This window comes from Talpa occidentalis, unplaced genomic scaffold (assembly GCF_014898055.3).
Source record: "Talpa occidentalis isolate TD23 unplaced genomic scaffold, MPIMG_talOcc4v2.1 talOcc4.9, whole genome shotgun sequence".
Lineage (NCBI taxonomy): Eukaryota > Metazoa > Chordata > Mammalia > Eulipotyphla > Talpidae > Talpa > Talpa occidentalis.
The window spans coordinates 21,371,150-21,384,619 of record NW_023605305.1 but is presented as its reverse complement, the minus strand read 5'-3'; the positions used below and the strand labels follow the sequence as shown (position 1 = coordinate 21,384,619).

At 45.7% G+C, this 13,470-nt stretch overlaps 1 protein-coding gene across 2 annotated transcripts in view; it reads right to left on the bottom strand.

The window, feature by feature from the left end:
- Positions 1-13,463, bottom strand: part of LOC119237221 (protein argonaute-1) — a 29,576-nt gene extending 16,113 nt beyond the window's left edge. Inside the window, exons 1-8 of one of the 2 annotated variants that reach the window (XM_037501342.1) lie at positions 13,238-13,463; positions 7,960-8,143; positions 5,285-5,405; positions 4,660-4,841; positions 4,125-4,261; positions 3,767-3,901; positions 3,549-3,636; positions 3,003-3,150 (exon numbers count right to left, since the gene is read on the bottom strand). In XM_037501342.1, coding sequence (XP_037357239.1) covers positions 3,003-3,150; positions 3,549-3,636; positions 3,767-3,901; positions 4,125-4,261; positions 4,660-4,841; positions 5,285-5,405; positions 7,960-8,143; positions 13,238-13,262 — 1,020 coding nt within the window. In that variant the 5' untranslated portion in view covers positions 13,263-13,463. The remainder of the gene's footprint in view (positions 1-3,002; positions 3,151-3,548; positions 3,637-3,766; positions 3,902-4,124; positions 4,262-4,659; positions 4,842-5,284; positions 5,406-7,959; positions 8,144-13,237) is intronic. The other variant, XM_037501341.2, reaches the window with a different exon arrangement.
- Between the last annotated feature and the right edge of the window lie 7 nt (positions 13,464-13,470).

Below are 13,470 nucleotides of genomic sequence, written 5' to 3'. Positions count from 1 at the left end.
CCTTGGCTATCAATCCTGGGAAGTGGAATACAAACTTCCTTGTGCATAGTTACTAAATATCCATGTGCAATACAAAAGAAAATATAGCCATTTTATGATTAAGAACTTAGGATCTAGAGCAAGGGATCATGTCTCATGTGCTAAATGGAAGAGAATAACAATCTCATAGGGTTGTCTAGAAATTAAATAAAGCACTTACAGAAAACTGAGTACAGTTATGGAACATAGTTAACACTCAATAAATTGTAGTATAAAACTACAATTACCATAGGACCTTGCATAGAGTCTTTGAATACTAAATAACTTCTTATACACAAACTGGATTCCTAAGATAGTAGGCAGCACTCCAATGGTGGCAGGCAGTCAGTTGCTTCAACTGCAACCTACCAGGAGAGCAGGGAAGGTTCTTAACTTTTTTTTTTTAAGGATTTACTCATGCATACAAGAACTGGGGTATAGGCTAGAGGTATGGGGGTGGGGGGGTTGGATTCACCAGAGACAGAGTGGGGAACAGAACAGGCCGACTGACTGAAATACACTGCTGAGGGCAACAGTAGGTGAGACAGGAGAGGTCTGCTGCACCATGTGGGTAGCTCCCTGGCCAGACTGCGGGTAGCTTCACAATGCTGTGCTTAACCCCTTGCGCCACCAGGGCGGCCTGGCTCTTAATTCTTAAGCCCCTCTTACAGATGCTTACTGAGTTCTTGATCAAAAAGCACTGCCTATTGGCTGATAGTGTCCTCTATTGGTTTGAGGAACATTTGGTTCCTCTGTTTTGGATCAGAAGAGTTCAAGAGATCAGAAAATGATTATACAAGACTTTCATTTCCCAAAATACTATATTAAGGATGCCATGAATAAGAAGCCATTTAGCAGAGCAGAGCAGAGAGCCAGTAGGTTTAGAAGACCTGAGTTTGAAGCCCATTTCTAGGTGATGAGGTGATGTTAACCTTGACCATTCTGAGACTGCTTATTTAATTTCAACCATAGGAAAAAATGCTTGCTGTCTCAAGAGGCTATTGTGAGAAATTAGAAATGTAAACTTTCTTCCCTAGGGCCAACATTCCGTAGATATTGATTCTTTTTCTAATTTCCAGGGTTCATGCTGAAAAATGGTAGAGAAAACCAGGTCAAGGTCACCTGCCCTTAAACTCCACATCCCAAAGAACAAACAAATTAGTTAATTCACCTAACGAAAATCCAGAATTGTTGAAATTTGAAGTTGTTCTCTTGAAGGCACCTTAAAGTTGCAGCACTTTCTACAGATGATTTCAGCTACAGAATCAATACTAGGAAAGACTAAAAAGCAGTGTACTGCTATTAGGAAAGCAAAATTGGTATAGCCACTGTGGAAAACAGCATGGTGATATCTCAAAAAATTAAACATAAAATTACGTATGACCCAGTAATTCCACTTCTCAGTATGTATTCAGAAAAAGTGAAAGCAGGAGCTAGAATAAATATTTGTACACTTCTATTCATAGCAGCATTATCCATTAATAGTTAAAAAGTGGAAACAATTCAAGTGTCCATCATTGAATGAATGACTAAACAAAATGTGGTAAATGAATACAACAGAATACACTCAACCTTAAACAGGAAAGAAATTTCGACACAGGCTACAACATAAGATAAATCTTGAAGGCATTATGCTAAGTGAAATAGGCCAGTCAAAAAAGGTCATGTTATAGAATTCCATTTATAGGAAATGTCCAGAACAGACAAATCCAAAGAGACAAAAGTAGATTAGTGGTTACTAGGGGCTGGTGAAGGGCAGACGGCAGGAATGGTAAGTAACTAATAGGTATGAACTTTCTTTTGGGGGTGATGAAAATGTTTTAGAATCAGGTAGTGATGATGGTTGTACAACTCTGTAAATATACCAAAAACCAGCGAATTGTACATTTTAAAAGAGTGAATTTTATGGTATGTGAATAAAGATTCTAAAAAAGAAAATAAAAGCTGTAACAGACACAATTGATCCTGCACCTCTCTCTAAAATAATCACGTACTAGTTTTCCCCTCATACACCACATGCCACTCATGGCCTTCTGTCTATCTCTCAAAAAGATGCAAGCTCTCTGCTGCTTTGAGTCTATACCATATACTTGCTATTTACCTCCTACCTGGAAGGCTCCTTCAAGTGTTACAAGATTGACACTATCTCATAATTTGGGACTAAACTCAAATGTCTCCTTAAAGAAACATTCCCCGATCACAATAACTTAGCTAGCATTCCATCTTTACTTCTATCCCTTAACCTTTACATTACTCTTCTAATGCTTACCACCATCTGAAACTATTTTACTTCTTTATCAATTTATTGTCTATCTCCCCTTTCGAGAACATAAGCTTCATAACAGGAACCTTGTTAACCTCTACATTCCCAGCACCTAAAAGAGTGTATGACACATGGTAGGAGCTTAATAAATGTTAAATAAACAATAGTAAAAATCAAGATATTAATCATCATAGAATTTATTCATATTGAAAACTATCATTTAAACAGAAGTAACATGAATTTGCTAACAAAGCTCAGCTTGTAGTAGAGATTATCTAAAACCTACCTCCTAAGCTGGGACTGCTACTTAAAACTTCTGTCTACAGGGCCTCCCTGGTGGCGCAGGTGGTTAAGACACACCCTATGAAGCAATCCACAGCCACTGCAGCATGAGTTTGATCCCCGGCCAGGGAGCTACCCACATGGCGCAGCAGACCTTTCCTGACTCGCCTGCTGCTCCCCTCAGCAGTGTACTTCAGTCTATCTGCCTGTTCTGTTCTGTTCTGCGCTCTGTCTCTGGTGGATCCTCTCACCCCCGCCCCCCCCAACACCTCTGGCCTGTTCTTGTATGTATAAATAAATAAATCTTAAAAACAAAACAAAACAACTTCTGTCTCCACCTCAGAGAACATATTCCCTTCACACCGCTTTCTGTACTCTTAGTGTTCTTGGGTTTTGTGATCTCTTTTCCCTTCACCCTAACTCCCTCTGGCAGTCTTACCTCTAAGGGTAGGTAGGTATGCTTTTGTTCCTGTCCAACCTGCAGGCAGGGCAGGTGGGGATATTTGAGCTGAAGGTTATATTTCTGCTTGAAATACTGTGCCACTGTGCACTCCACGGTCTGTCCACTTTCCAATTGCAAGGGAAACCTGTTTGGGGGAGGGAAGGAATGTCACAGCTCAGCATTCAATCCCAATTCTCTAAATTCTCTAGACAAACAACCATGGTAAGTCCCAGACTTGACTTTTCCTCTGTCTTGTCTTTTTGAGCACTGCCACTCATAGGAGCAGGCAAGAGATCCTAACATTTACAGAACCAAAATAGGAGACAGGTGTCTTCCAAGACACCTGCTCTATAGTAGAGGCTCAAGGAAAATAAGTAGAGACTGAAAAATAGTAAGAGTACCAATGAATCTGGGAAGGTTGGGGAAGGATAATATCAAATTCCTACAGCTTATTTTTGAAAACACGGTGAGCCCAAGGCTCATTCTTAGAGTAGGGTTGAAATATTAATCCTCTAGCATGACTTAACAGCCCTTCCAACTTACGTCTGATGGCTAGCAGGGCGGCGGGTAACATTACACACTCGGTATTTCCTCTTCATCTGTCCACAGTGGGTTACTTCCACCTTCAGGCCTGGATACACATACAGTTTGTCAGGGATATACCAAAGATTGCTTATGTGCCCAGGCTTGGTCTCTCCCCTGAACATCAAGAGGATTTCCTTTTAAACACTGCTTCATTCTCTGCCTAGTTGGTTCCTCACCCTTGATCTCCTTGGTGAAGCGCACACGCTGAGAGTCCGTGAGGGGTTTGGGCTGCTCGTCTATGTTCCGGATGTCCAGTACCTCACACATGAACTCAATCACCGGCTGTGCCTTGTAGAAGGCAGTAGCTGAGACTGTGGGGACAGGGTAGGTATAGTTCAGTTCAGGTGTTGTCTGCTAAAACAAATGGAGGCACTGCTCTTTACACCCTCTTCCTTGTAGGGTATTGGGGTGGGGGAGGGTCCCAGGGCTACAGGGATTAGACTAGGACTGTGGTTGCAGAGCTGGGAGGGATGAGGCTGGGAGTGTGGTCACTGGATTCAGGGTGCCCCTGGCTCCATAGCTCTCCCCACTCACCATCAATGTTGAGCATCATCTTCCACATGGCAGGGCGCACAGACTGGTGAAAGCCGAACCAGACCTCGCGCCCACCCCCCAGCGGGTGGTAGTAGCCCTCAGGCGGTGAGAAGAAGGAGCGGCCCACGGGGGTGTACCTGGCAGGGACAGGCAGAGAACTGGTCCCTCGGGCACAGGCCCCCACCCTGTGAGGCATCCTGGGCACGGAGGAGCCCTGGCCTGGAAGGCAGGACACCAGGGCTTTAATTCCAGCTCTGATCCTTTATTAGTTGGGTAACTGACCTTGTGCAAGTCTTTACCCTTTCTCTGCCCTGCTGGGACAGATGGGGTGAGGTCCAAAGAGATCTAAAAGGGACAGGGCCAAGGCTTTAAACCATCTAAATGTATATGCACACTTGCCTGGCATAAGGTAGAGTTTCAAAGAACTGTTGATTTGAAAGGTATCCAGTGGGACCTTAACATATGCTCATTTCCCTCCTCCCCCCATAGCAGTTTTGTCACCACTAGTAGCCCAGATACTAACTACACCCAGTACCTCATGGATGCCAGATGTCTCATAGCCACATCCAAGGCTTGCACAGATTCCAGGGGAACAGGGATCTGGCCACTGACCAGGGCCTCATGCAGCATGCGCCAGCTCACTATGGCTAGCCACTTGATGGAGACCTTGAATATTCGATCCTTCCCTTCCCCAGGAATAGTCACCTCAAAGTCAACCTTTAAGAGAGAGAAAAGGATGAAGGATTACCAATGCTTTTGTTGGACAAATCCCTGACCTGCCCCAACTGCACTCTACCCCATGAATTTGCCAAGAATCTACTCCTTAAGCTAGGAGGCTCACAAGGAAGTTAGGGACTCACAATGAAGACTTAAGAGTAAATAGAGCCCCTTAGTCTCCAATCATCTTGGCTCAGTACTTCTGTCCCTCTCAATCACTCCTAATAGGAAATCCTTTAAGTCTACTTTAAGTCTATTCTCTGGGACAAAGACAGACATACAGTAAGTTAAATAAACAGCAACACCTACCATTCCTCGCTCTAAAACACTTTCTTAGTATAAAAGATGAAAGGAATATCTGGACTGCCAAACTTCAGACAGGCTTACATGAGCTCTGTCCCACCCCAGACCCAACACAGGTCTAGACTGACTCCAAACCTTACCCGTTCATTTCCAATGGGCAGTGCTGTAACAGTGTAAATGTTCTTCTTTCCATCATACACAGGCTTGCGATCACCAAAGATCTGAGGCTTGAAATGCTGGACCATGTATTCCACCACTTCCCTGTAGGGGATAGGAGTGGCCTGTGGAAGCTGAGAGACTACCACTTCAAGCTTTTGGAAGTAAATCAAAGTCCAGGCAATGTCCCACCTACATTCTCTCCTAGTAACTGCTCTAATCTTATCTACTCTCTAACAGTGCTTCTCAAACGTCAACATTCATATGAACCGCCTGGAGACTTTATCAAAAAACAAATTCTGATTCAGTAGGTTTAAAGCAAAGCCTGAAGTTCTACATATCTAACATGTTCTAGAGTGATGCTTCTGGTCCTCAGATCATCAAGGTTTTAAAGGAACCCAAAGAGTGTTATGTGTGTGCCTTCTAAGCCGAGGGGGAAGATAAGAAGAGAAGGGCTTAATTCCAGATTCTATTCAGAATCAGGGGCAGAATCCATGCTGCTCCACTCCCCAGGATGATACATAAAAAAGACAGATGGGACAGATATATGAGTTGGAATAGGAACAAATTATAGAACTTTATCTCTTCCGTCTCTTTCAAGCCCTTGTTCCACACCCTGTTTTCTCACCCATTATCATCTTTTCCTTGATTTCACTTCCTGTCCTCCTAGATTGCAGTGTCCACCTATCCCTCCAAAACCCCAATGGATTCAACTATATAACCTCTTCACCTTCTAAACCAAACCTCTTGAATACTACTACATTAAAAGTCAAAATGTACATTGGAAGCAATGGTAAACACATGGTTTCAATCCCAATTAAGCATCAATGCTACCCAACAGTCTTCTGCATATTCCTGATTATGTCCACCCCTCATAGACTGTCAAATATTCCCTACTTCCCCCTAACTTCAGAACCCAGTTCTACATCTTATTAAAAACAAACTCTAGGGCTTCCCTGGTGGCGCAAGGGGTTAAGCACAGCACTATGAAGCTATCTGCAGCCTCTGTAGCACGAGTTCGATCCCCAGCTGGCCAGGGAGCTACTCACATGGAGCAGCAGATCTCTCCTGCCTCGCCCACTGCTCCCCTCAGCAGTGTATTTCGGTCAATCTGCCTGTTCTGTTCCCCATTCTGTCTCTGGTGAATCCTCTCACCCCCACACCTCTGGCCTGTACTCCAGTTCTTGTATGCATAAATCAATCTTAAAAAAAAAAAAAACGCAACTCTAATACTCTGAAAAGATCAAACAAGGTTACCCTCAGTTCCCAGATACACAAACATATGTATATCTATATGCCTCTTTTCCTCTTTCTTTCCTCTCATAGGTGAAATATCCTTTCCAGGCATAAATTTTAAACATAAAGCAATACAACTTAAAATTAGACCAAGATATAATATACTACTTATTACAATGCCAAACATCAAAAAACCCAGTATGCTAGATTGGTGCTAATTAGGAAAAAGATACTCTGACACCTTGCTGATGGGAATAAACTGGCACAATTGTTTTTGTTGTTTTTCCAATCTAGCAATATGAACTTCTTTAATGTATTGTGCCAGCAACTACACTCCTAAGAATTTATCCTCAGGTACAGTCATATTTGAATGCAAAAATGTATCTATATTTAATGATATTCAATAGTTTCATTTTTGTAGCAAAGTTTGGACTCAATCTAAATATTCAATAGATTTATTAAATAATAATACATCTTTGCTATGCAAAAGGATGAAATAGATATGTGTATACCCATAGGTATTATTTCCTAAAATGTATCATTTGATGGAAAAAGATAAGGTATAAAACAAGGTATATTGGAGTCTATATATTCTGTGCATTTGAAAAAATGTTCTATATGCATATATGCTTGCACATGCACAGAAAAATAACTGGGCAAATATCCAAGAATGGTAACCATGAATGACTATTGGGAAAAGGATCAGGGGACCAGAGACCAGGGTAACAGAAGACATTTTTCTCTGCTATTCTTATTGTAATATTTTTTTTACATTGTGCATATATAGTTTTCAAATCATAATAAAATAAATTAACTTTTAAGAGAAATATTACTGCTTCCTTCTAAAGTTAATCCCTCCCAATTATGTATCCTATAATGTCCTCTTGCCTCAGCAAGGACATTGCACTTATCTCTGTCTTCTCTGCTCTGTATCTTTAACTCCTCCACTAGCCCTTTCTTTTCAGTTTATAAACATACCTATTTCTCATTCTTTTAAAAACTTTCATTCATTCATTTCAATGAAGATTAAAATGTCCCAAGCACTGTACCTGACCCCTAATCTTCTCCAGGTAACATATTCCCTTCTCTCCTAGTGCTTCACAATCAGGCTATATCAACTTAACTGTTCTTACTATCCCTACCACATTACCTTCCACTTATTTCTTAATTCACTGTAATTAGATTACTGGCCAAACTACTCTATGGAAACTGCTCTGACAAAGGTATCAATTATCTCCTAATAGTGAAATCCAAAGACATTTTCCAACATTTACCTTACCTGGGATCTCCTCAAAAACTTTCTTGAATTTGGTGATACAATCCTGTACTAGCTTTTCTTTTACCTCTCTGGATCCTCTTTTAAGACTGAAACTCCATAAAGTGAAGACTCCTGGACTTGGGGGCTTAAATGTGCATCACTTACCTGTTAACTCTGCGAGGACACTTATCCGGCTTGATATCCACTTCGTAGTGGTAGACGTCAATCTTAGGGATGTCCACCTCAAAGTAATTGGCCAGGAGCTTGATTGGTTTTCCCACAGTGCCAATGCCAGGTCGACGGGGTGCTTGGAACACCTGCTGCAGTGGGGGCAGGTAGGCGCCCGCAGCTATAAGACAAAAAGGCTGGTCAGTGAAGTCTGGCAATCTCTTTACCACTTGGATCAGAGAAGGACAAGACCTCCCAGAACAGGAGCAGGGGAAGCTGGAAGTCTTTTTCCTGCCTCCCCAACCCAACTGAAGGCTTCCACTGGATCAGACAGCCCAGGTTCACTTTTTTTTCAAACCTCTCTCCAGTTAGGAAAATTACCCTTGTTGGCCATCTTAAATTGATCAAGTAAATTCATCAAGTTCCTAATACATGTTAAGTAGAGGAGCTTCCAGTAACAAAACTATTTGTTCTACTAGATTAAGACACCTGTCTCCACCAGGTACCTAGCAGTCCAAGAATGCCCTATTCTCTGCAAGCCAGACTGTGTGCTTCACTCATCACCATGTGAACACAGAGAAGTATCATCTTTTTTTTTTTTTAAATATTTATTTATTTATTTATTTATTTATACAAGCACTGATGCTCCTCTGCAATGCAGGCAGGGTAAGATCCAAAGAAGGCCAAGTTGGTGGTGTGGGGAGTAGTAGCACAGTGTTTGGGAAAGGATTAAAACAACCGAATGCTGGGCCTCCCCGGTGGCCCAGCGGTTGAGCGCTGGTTTGCGAAGCTGCCCGCAGCCTCTGCAGTGCCAGTTCGATTGCCGGGCGAGGGTCCCACATGGTGCGCAGACCTCTCCTGCCGCACCCGCTGCTCCCCTCAGCAGTGTATTTCGTCAGTCTGCCTGTTCTGCTCCCCGCTCTGGCTCTGGTGAATTCTCTCACCCTCCTGCACTCTGACTGTACCCAGTGCTTGTATAAATAAATAAATAAACAAACAAACAAATAAATAAATAAATCTTAAAAAAAAAAATACCATGTTTAAAAAAAAAAAACAAAAACAAACAACTGAATGCCTGAAGGTAGAGAGATAGAAAAAGCTAAAAGAATAGAGTTTGGAAACTAAAGAGAGAGGCTGAAGTAGGAAACTGGTGAAGAGGCTAGAAGCAGAGGTCACAGCAGGGAAAAAGGAAAGGCTGGAGTTAGGGGCTGAGACAAGGTAAGTTAGAGTTGGGAGCCTAGGTAAGAAGCAGTACTGTAGTTGGGAAGACAATGAAGAAAAACATGCAAGAGGAAAAAAACCAGGAAATGAAAACAAATCGAATACAGGAGACTGAGGTCCGAGGAGGCTAGGTAAAGAATGTGAAGGAGAAGGAGCGGTAAGAATGCTGCAGAAGGAAGAAATGCTGGCTCTAGGAAGGAGATGCTAAGATTTTCTCCATAGCTCCTTCCACAGAAGGTCCACAGAAGCTGTCAACATCGAGAGGGGCACTGGGACTAGGGGAGAGCCATCTCCCACTACTTTCTCTTCTCTTACCTCCAGCCAGATTGCTACCCCTAATCTTATTTTCTTGCTTGAAGAAAAAGGGAGGAAATTGGGAAACTGCCTAAGAGACGTCTTTGTCCACAGTTTTATCCTTGCCATTAGAGGACCTGCCCAGGTGGGAGGAGAGAAAAGCCAGCTCAGAACCTTCCCATCACCAGAGCTCTGATTTCACAGTTGGCCAGGATGGGGGGATGGGGCATATCTTCAGCTTGGGGGGTCAGGAAGAGGTCAGAATCATTCAAGGGAGGGAATGCTTCCCAGAGTTAAGCTGGCATGTCTCCTAACCACCTCAAACCCAGCCCTACTCCACCGGCAAGGAAAAGGGAAATAGGATTTCAAGACGTTCAGGACTCAGCTACTTGTGGAGGTGAAAGCCTAGCTACTAGCATCTGACCACCCACCCCAGAAGGAGCTAGACAGAAATGCACATAAGCCATAGACAGACACACCCACACAGCAGGATATGGTACTGTCACACACATCCAAACACACTAAGACCTAGACAGTTTATCTTTTTACGCATTCCCCTCACCACCCTAGATTGTGAGTTTTTCAAAGACAGGGATTATATCTGCTTTGATTACTGTTAAATCTCAGTGACTAGCACACAGGAGGTATTCAGTAAAGATATTAAATGAATGAATGAACAGATCCACAGATATACCACAAAGAACCTACACAAGCACACAACCACCTGCAAATTGCCCAGAAAGAATTATAAATGCTACATAAGACAAACATGCATCCTGGTGGATGTAGCTAATAAGAGATACCCATTCCCTCCCCAAGTTCTTATATTCCATTCACCTTCTTCTCCTCCCTGTCTGAACAATCATTTGGAGCCTTGAGAGAAAGAAATCCCCTAGAATTGGGGGCTGGGTAGAAATGATGGGTGATGGGACAGACATTCTAGCCTCACGCCTTCTCTTCCCCAGAAATTGGACTACACACCAGACTTAGCCTTAGGCATCCACCACTCCAAGAAGGCTTTGAGAAAACAGGAGAACTCCCACCCTCCCCTCCATCTCCAAACTAGGGAAAGCAGGAGAAAGGGGGAACCGCTCTCCAGTCACGCCCTCCTGCAAGCCTTACAGCTGTACAAAGTACCCCCCTTAGCCCACTCTACTCCCAGCTTTTAGTCTGAGAAAGGGAGACACTTCCCTTCAAACCCAGACAGGGACAGACGGCCACTTTGTGATGCAGATGAGGGCCCCAGCACTGAGGACAAAGCTTGGGCCTAGGGGGAAATGGGCGGGCCCTTCCCTGCAGACAAAAGCAAGGAGGGAGGGGCCCTGAAAAGGACACTCCCCCTCCCCCATTCCCAACCAGCCCAGAGAAGGAAAAGTAACAGAGCTGAAAAGCCTGGCTCAGGGATTCCTTCCCTGCAGTTCTGAGGCCAACATACCTCTCAAAGAGCCAGACTGCCTATTCAAAAGACTAACTGGATGCTGCGTAAGCAAACTAATAGGCCAATCTTTGCAAAAAGAATCTAGCCACACATTGAGCATACACAAATTATTAAATATGCACGTATGTGGTTAACCATTTATGTTCACACTGGAGTGTGATTCGATTCAATCAATAAGTGTGTACTCTGTGTCAGAGCCTAGACACTCACTAGTTCCACAGATAAATCAAACATTGCTTCTATCCTCAGGGAGCTCCCAGTCCAGAATATGTGCTTGGAAGACATCTGAGCACAGAAGCCACATCTGGGCATAAGCCCAATGAAGCCAGAAACAATACCTTAGTTTTGTGTACTATGTCCTCCAGCTTCCAAGAGAATAGTCTGGGACGAGGAAGGAGGCAGTGATGGGGTCCCTCTATCCACAGCTTCACTCACAATTACACTGTGATGATGTAAAGGTTATCCCACTGGGCTACAGTCAACTCCTGATACTAGATTCAAGTCCTTTCCCTTGAAGCTTGTTTCTTACAACCAACAAAAAAGGTCCATTTTTTTTTTCATCACTCCAGAGTCTATCAGGAATTCTGCAGAATAAAATCATTAGCAATCTGGTACCAGCTCCCAGCAATCCATCTGGACCTCTGTGACCCATCCTTACTTTAGTCTACAGCTTGTTGTAAACAGTGTTTAGCCTAGAAAACCAGCAGAGTTCCTGAAATCTAAAGAAAGAAGGGTCTGAGGGAAGGAGGAAGTAATTTTGTGAAATCAGACGCTCCCTACCTTAGGAGCTACACAGTCTCGGCAAGTTTTTGCTTTGGGGGAAAGTAGTCACAAAACGGTTATAGATCACTGAAAGGATGATTAGTATGAGTTGATAGAAACTATCTCCTTGAGAGAGAGACATCTGATATAAAAGACAAGCTTCTTCCACAAGAAAAGTAATGAAAATCTATTCCTACCAAGAGATTAAAAGGAAGGAGATGGTGAGAGGTAACCTAAAGGATTCTTGGGTCCAGACTTGGGTCCTCCCATCAAAGGGCAAGAGATCTAGGACACAGGAGGTGCTACCAGCCCACAGTCCATCCTGGGAACTCCAGTCTTCTAGGGCCTCAGTTTCTCCCATTCTTATCTCCTTTCCCCTGATCACCTGTGAATGAGTTAAGGCTATCACCTTGAAGTTACCAGGATGAGGCTTATAAACTTTCCCTCTTCCCAAAAAAGTTGTGACAAAAGGCTTGACAGCCTTGGGTATAAAGACTTGGTTCGAGACAGTTTCTGAGTAGAGAGAGGCAAGAGAAGATAACCACCTAGGGACAGGAGACATGAAAAAAATGAACATATAGAAACAGGCTATCATTTTAGGAGACAATTCAATAGCAAGGTCATTATTCTTGGATTAAAAAAACATCCCATCTTTACTCAGAACAGAACCAGAAACATGCAGACCAGGCAGACAACTCCTTCCAGGGATACCCGGCCCTAGCCTCGGCCCCCCCATTAGCCGACACCTTTTCTAAGATGTATCCCCAGGGGAGGTTCCGTCCCCAGAACATAGCCTAGGTCTGTCTTTCCTTATTCCAGCAGCAGAAAAAGGCACTTTCGCCGTCTTCCTCAACCCATTCTTGGCAAACAGTTACTGAGGGGTTTCAGAGCCCCGGATGGGGAAGAGGACCATTCTCCTTCCATCTGCGCCCCGTCAGCATAACCGGAGAGAACACGCACCCCAGCAGCGCGCTCTTTCCAAGCAAGCCGGGCTGGGGGAGTCGGGCGGCCACGCCCCCACCGCCCGGGCAGCCCCTCAGCCACCACCTCCGCGCATGCTCTGGCGCCTCCGCTCCAGCTCCCAGTCCTCCGGGGGGGAAATCCCGGGGCCGGGTCCCCACCCACCGCCCCCTGACCCTCACCCCGCGTCAGGCCCAGCTGGGGCGGAGCTCGCAGCCCAGCGCCGGCGCCGTCCCCCGAGAGCCACCGCCGAGCCCGGCCCGGCCGGCCGAGCCCCCGCCCCGGCTTGCGGCAGTGCTGGGCCCATCTGTGTCGCCCCCCCGACACCTGGCGCCCGCCCCTGCCACCTGCCGGGCCGCCCCCTCGGCCTCGCGGGGTCCCCGGGGTCCCCCGCGCGCCAGGCCCTCCTCGCGGACGACTCCCCGAGCTGCACACAGCCTCCCGAGGAAAACGGCCCTCCTCCCGGGCTCCCTTCCCGGGGCGCCCCCGGAACTGCACGCGACCCCTCCGCACGGGGCCTCCGCCCCCGGGCCCCCCGGGCCCGCCCGCGGAGCCCCCGCTCGGCGCCGGGACTCGCGCGCCCCCGCCTCCCGGCCTTACCTGCTCCCGAGGGTCCCGCTTCCATCCCATATACCCGTGCGGGGGTCAGGCGGCCCGGAGACTGCGGCGTCCAGCGTGAGGGGCCCAGGCACCCCGCTCCCTCTAGCTCCTCGGGCTCCCGGGCCGGGCTCGGCTCCCCCCCCCAAGCCCGGCCGCGCTCGCCGCCGCCCCCGCAGCCTCCGTAGCCGCCGCCGCGGAGCCTGCAGCAGCTCCCCCCGCGAGCGCCGGCCAGA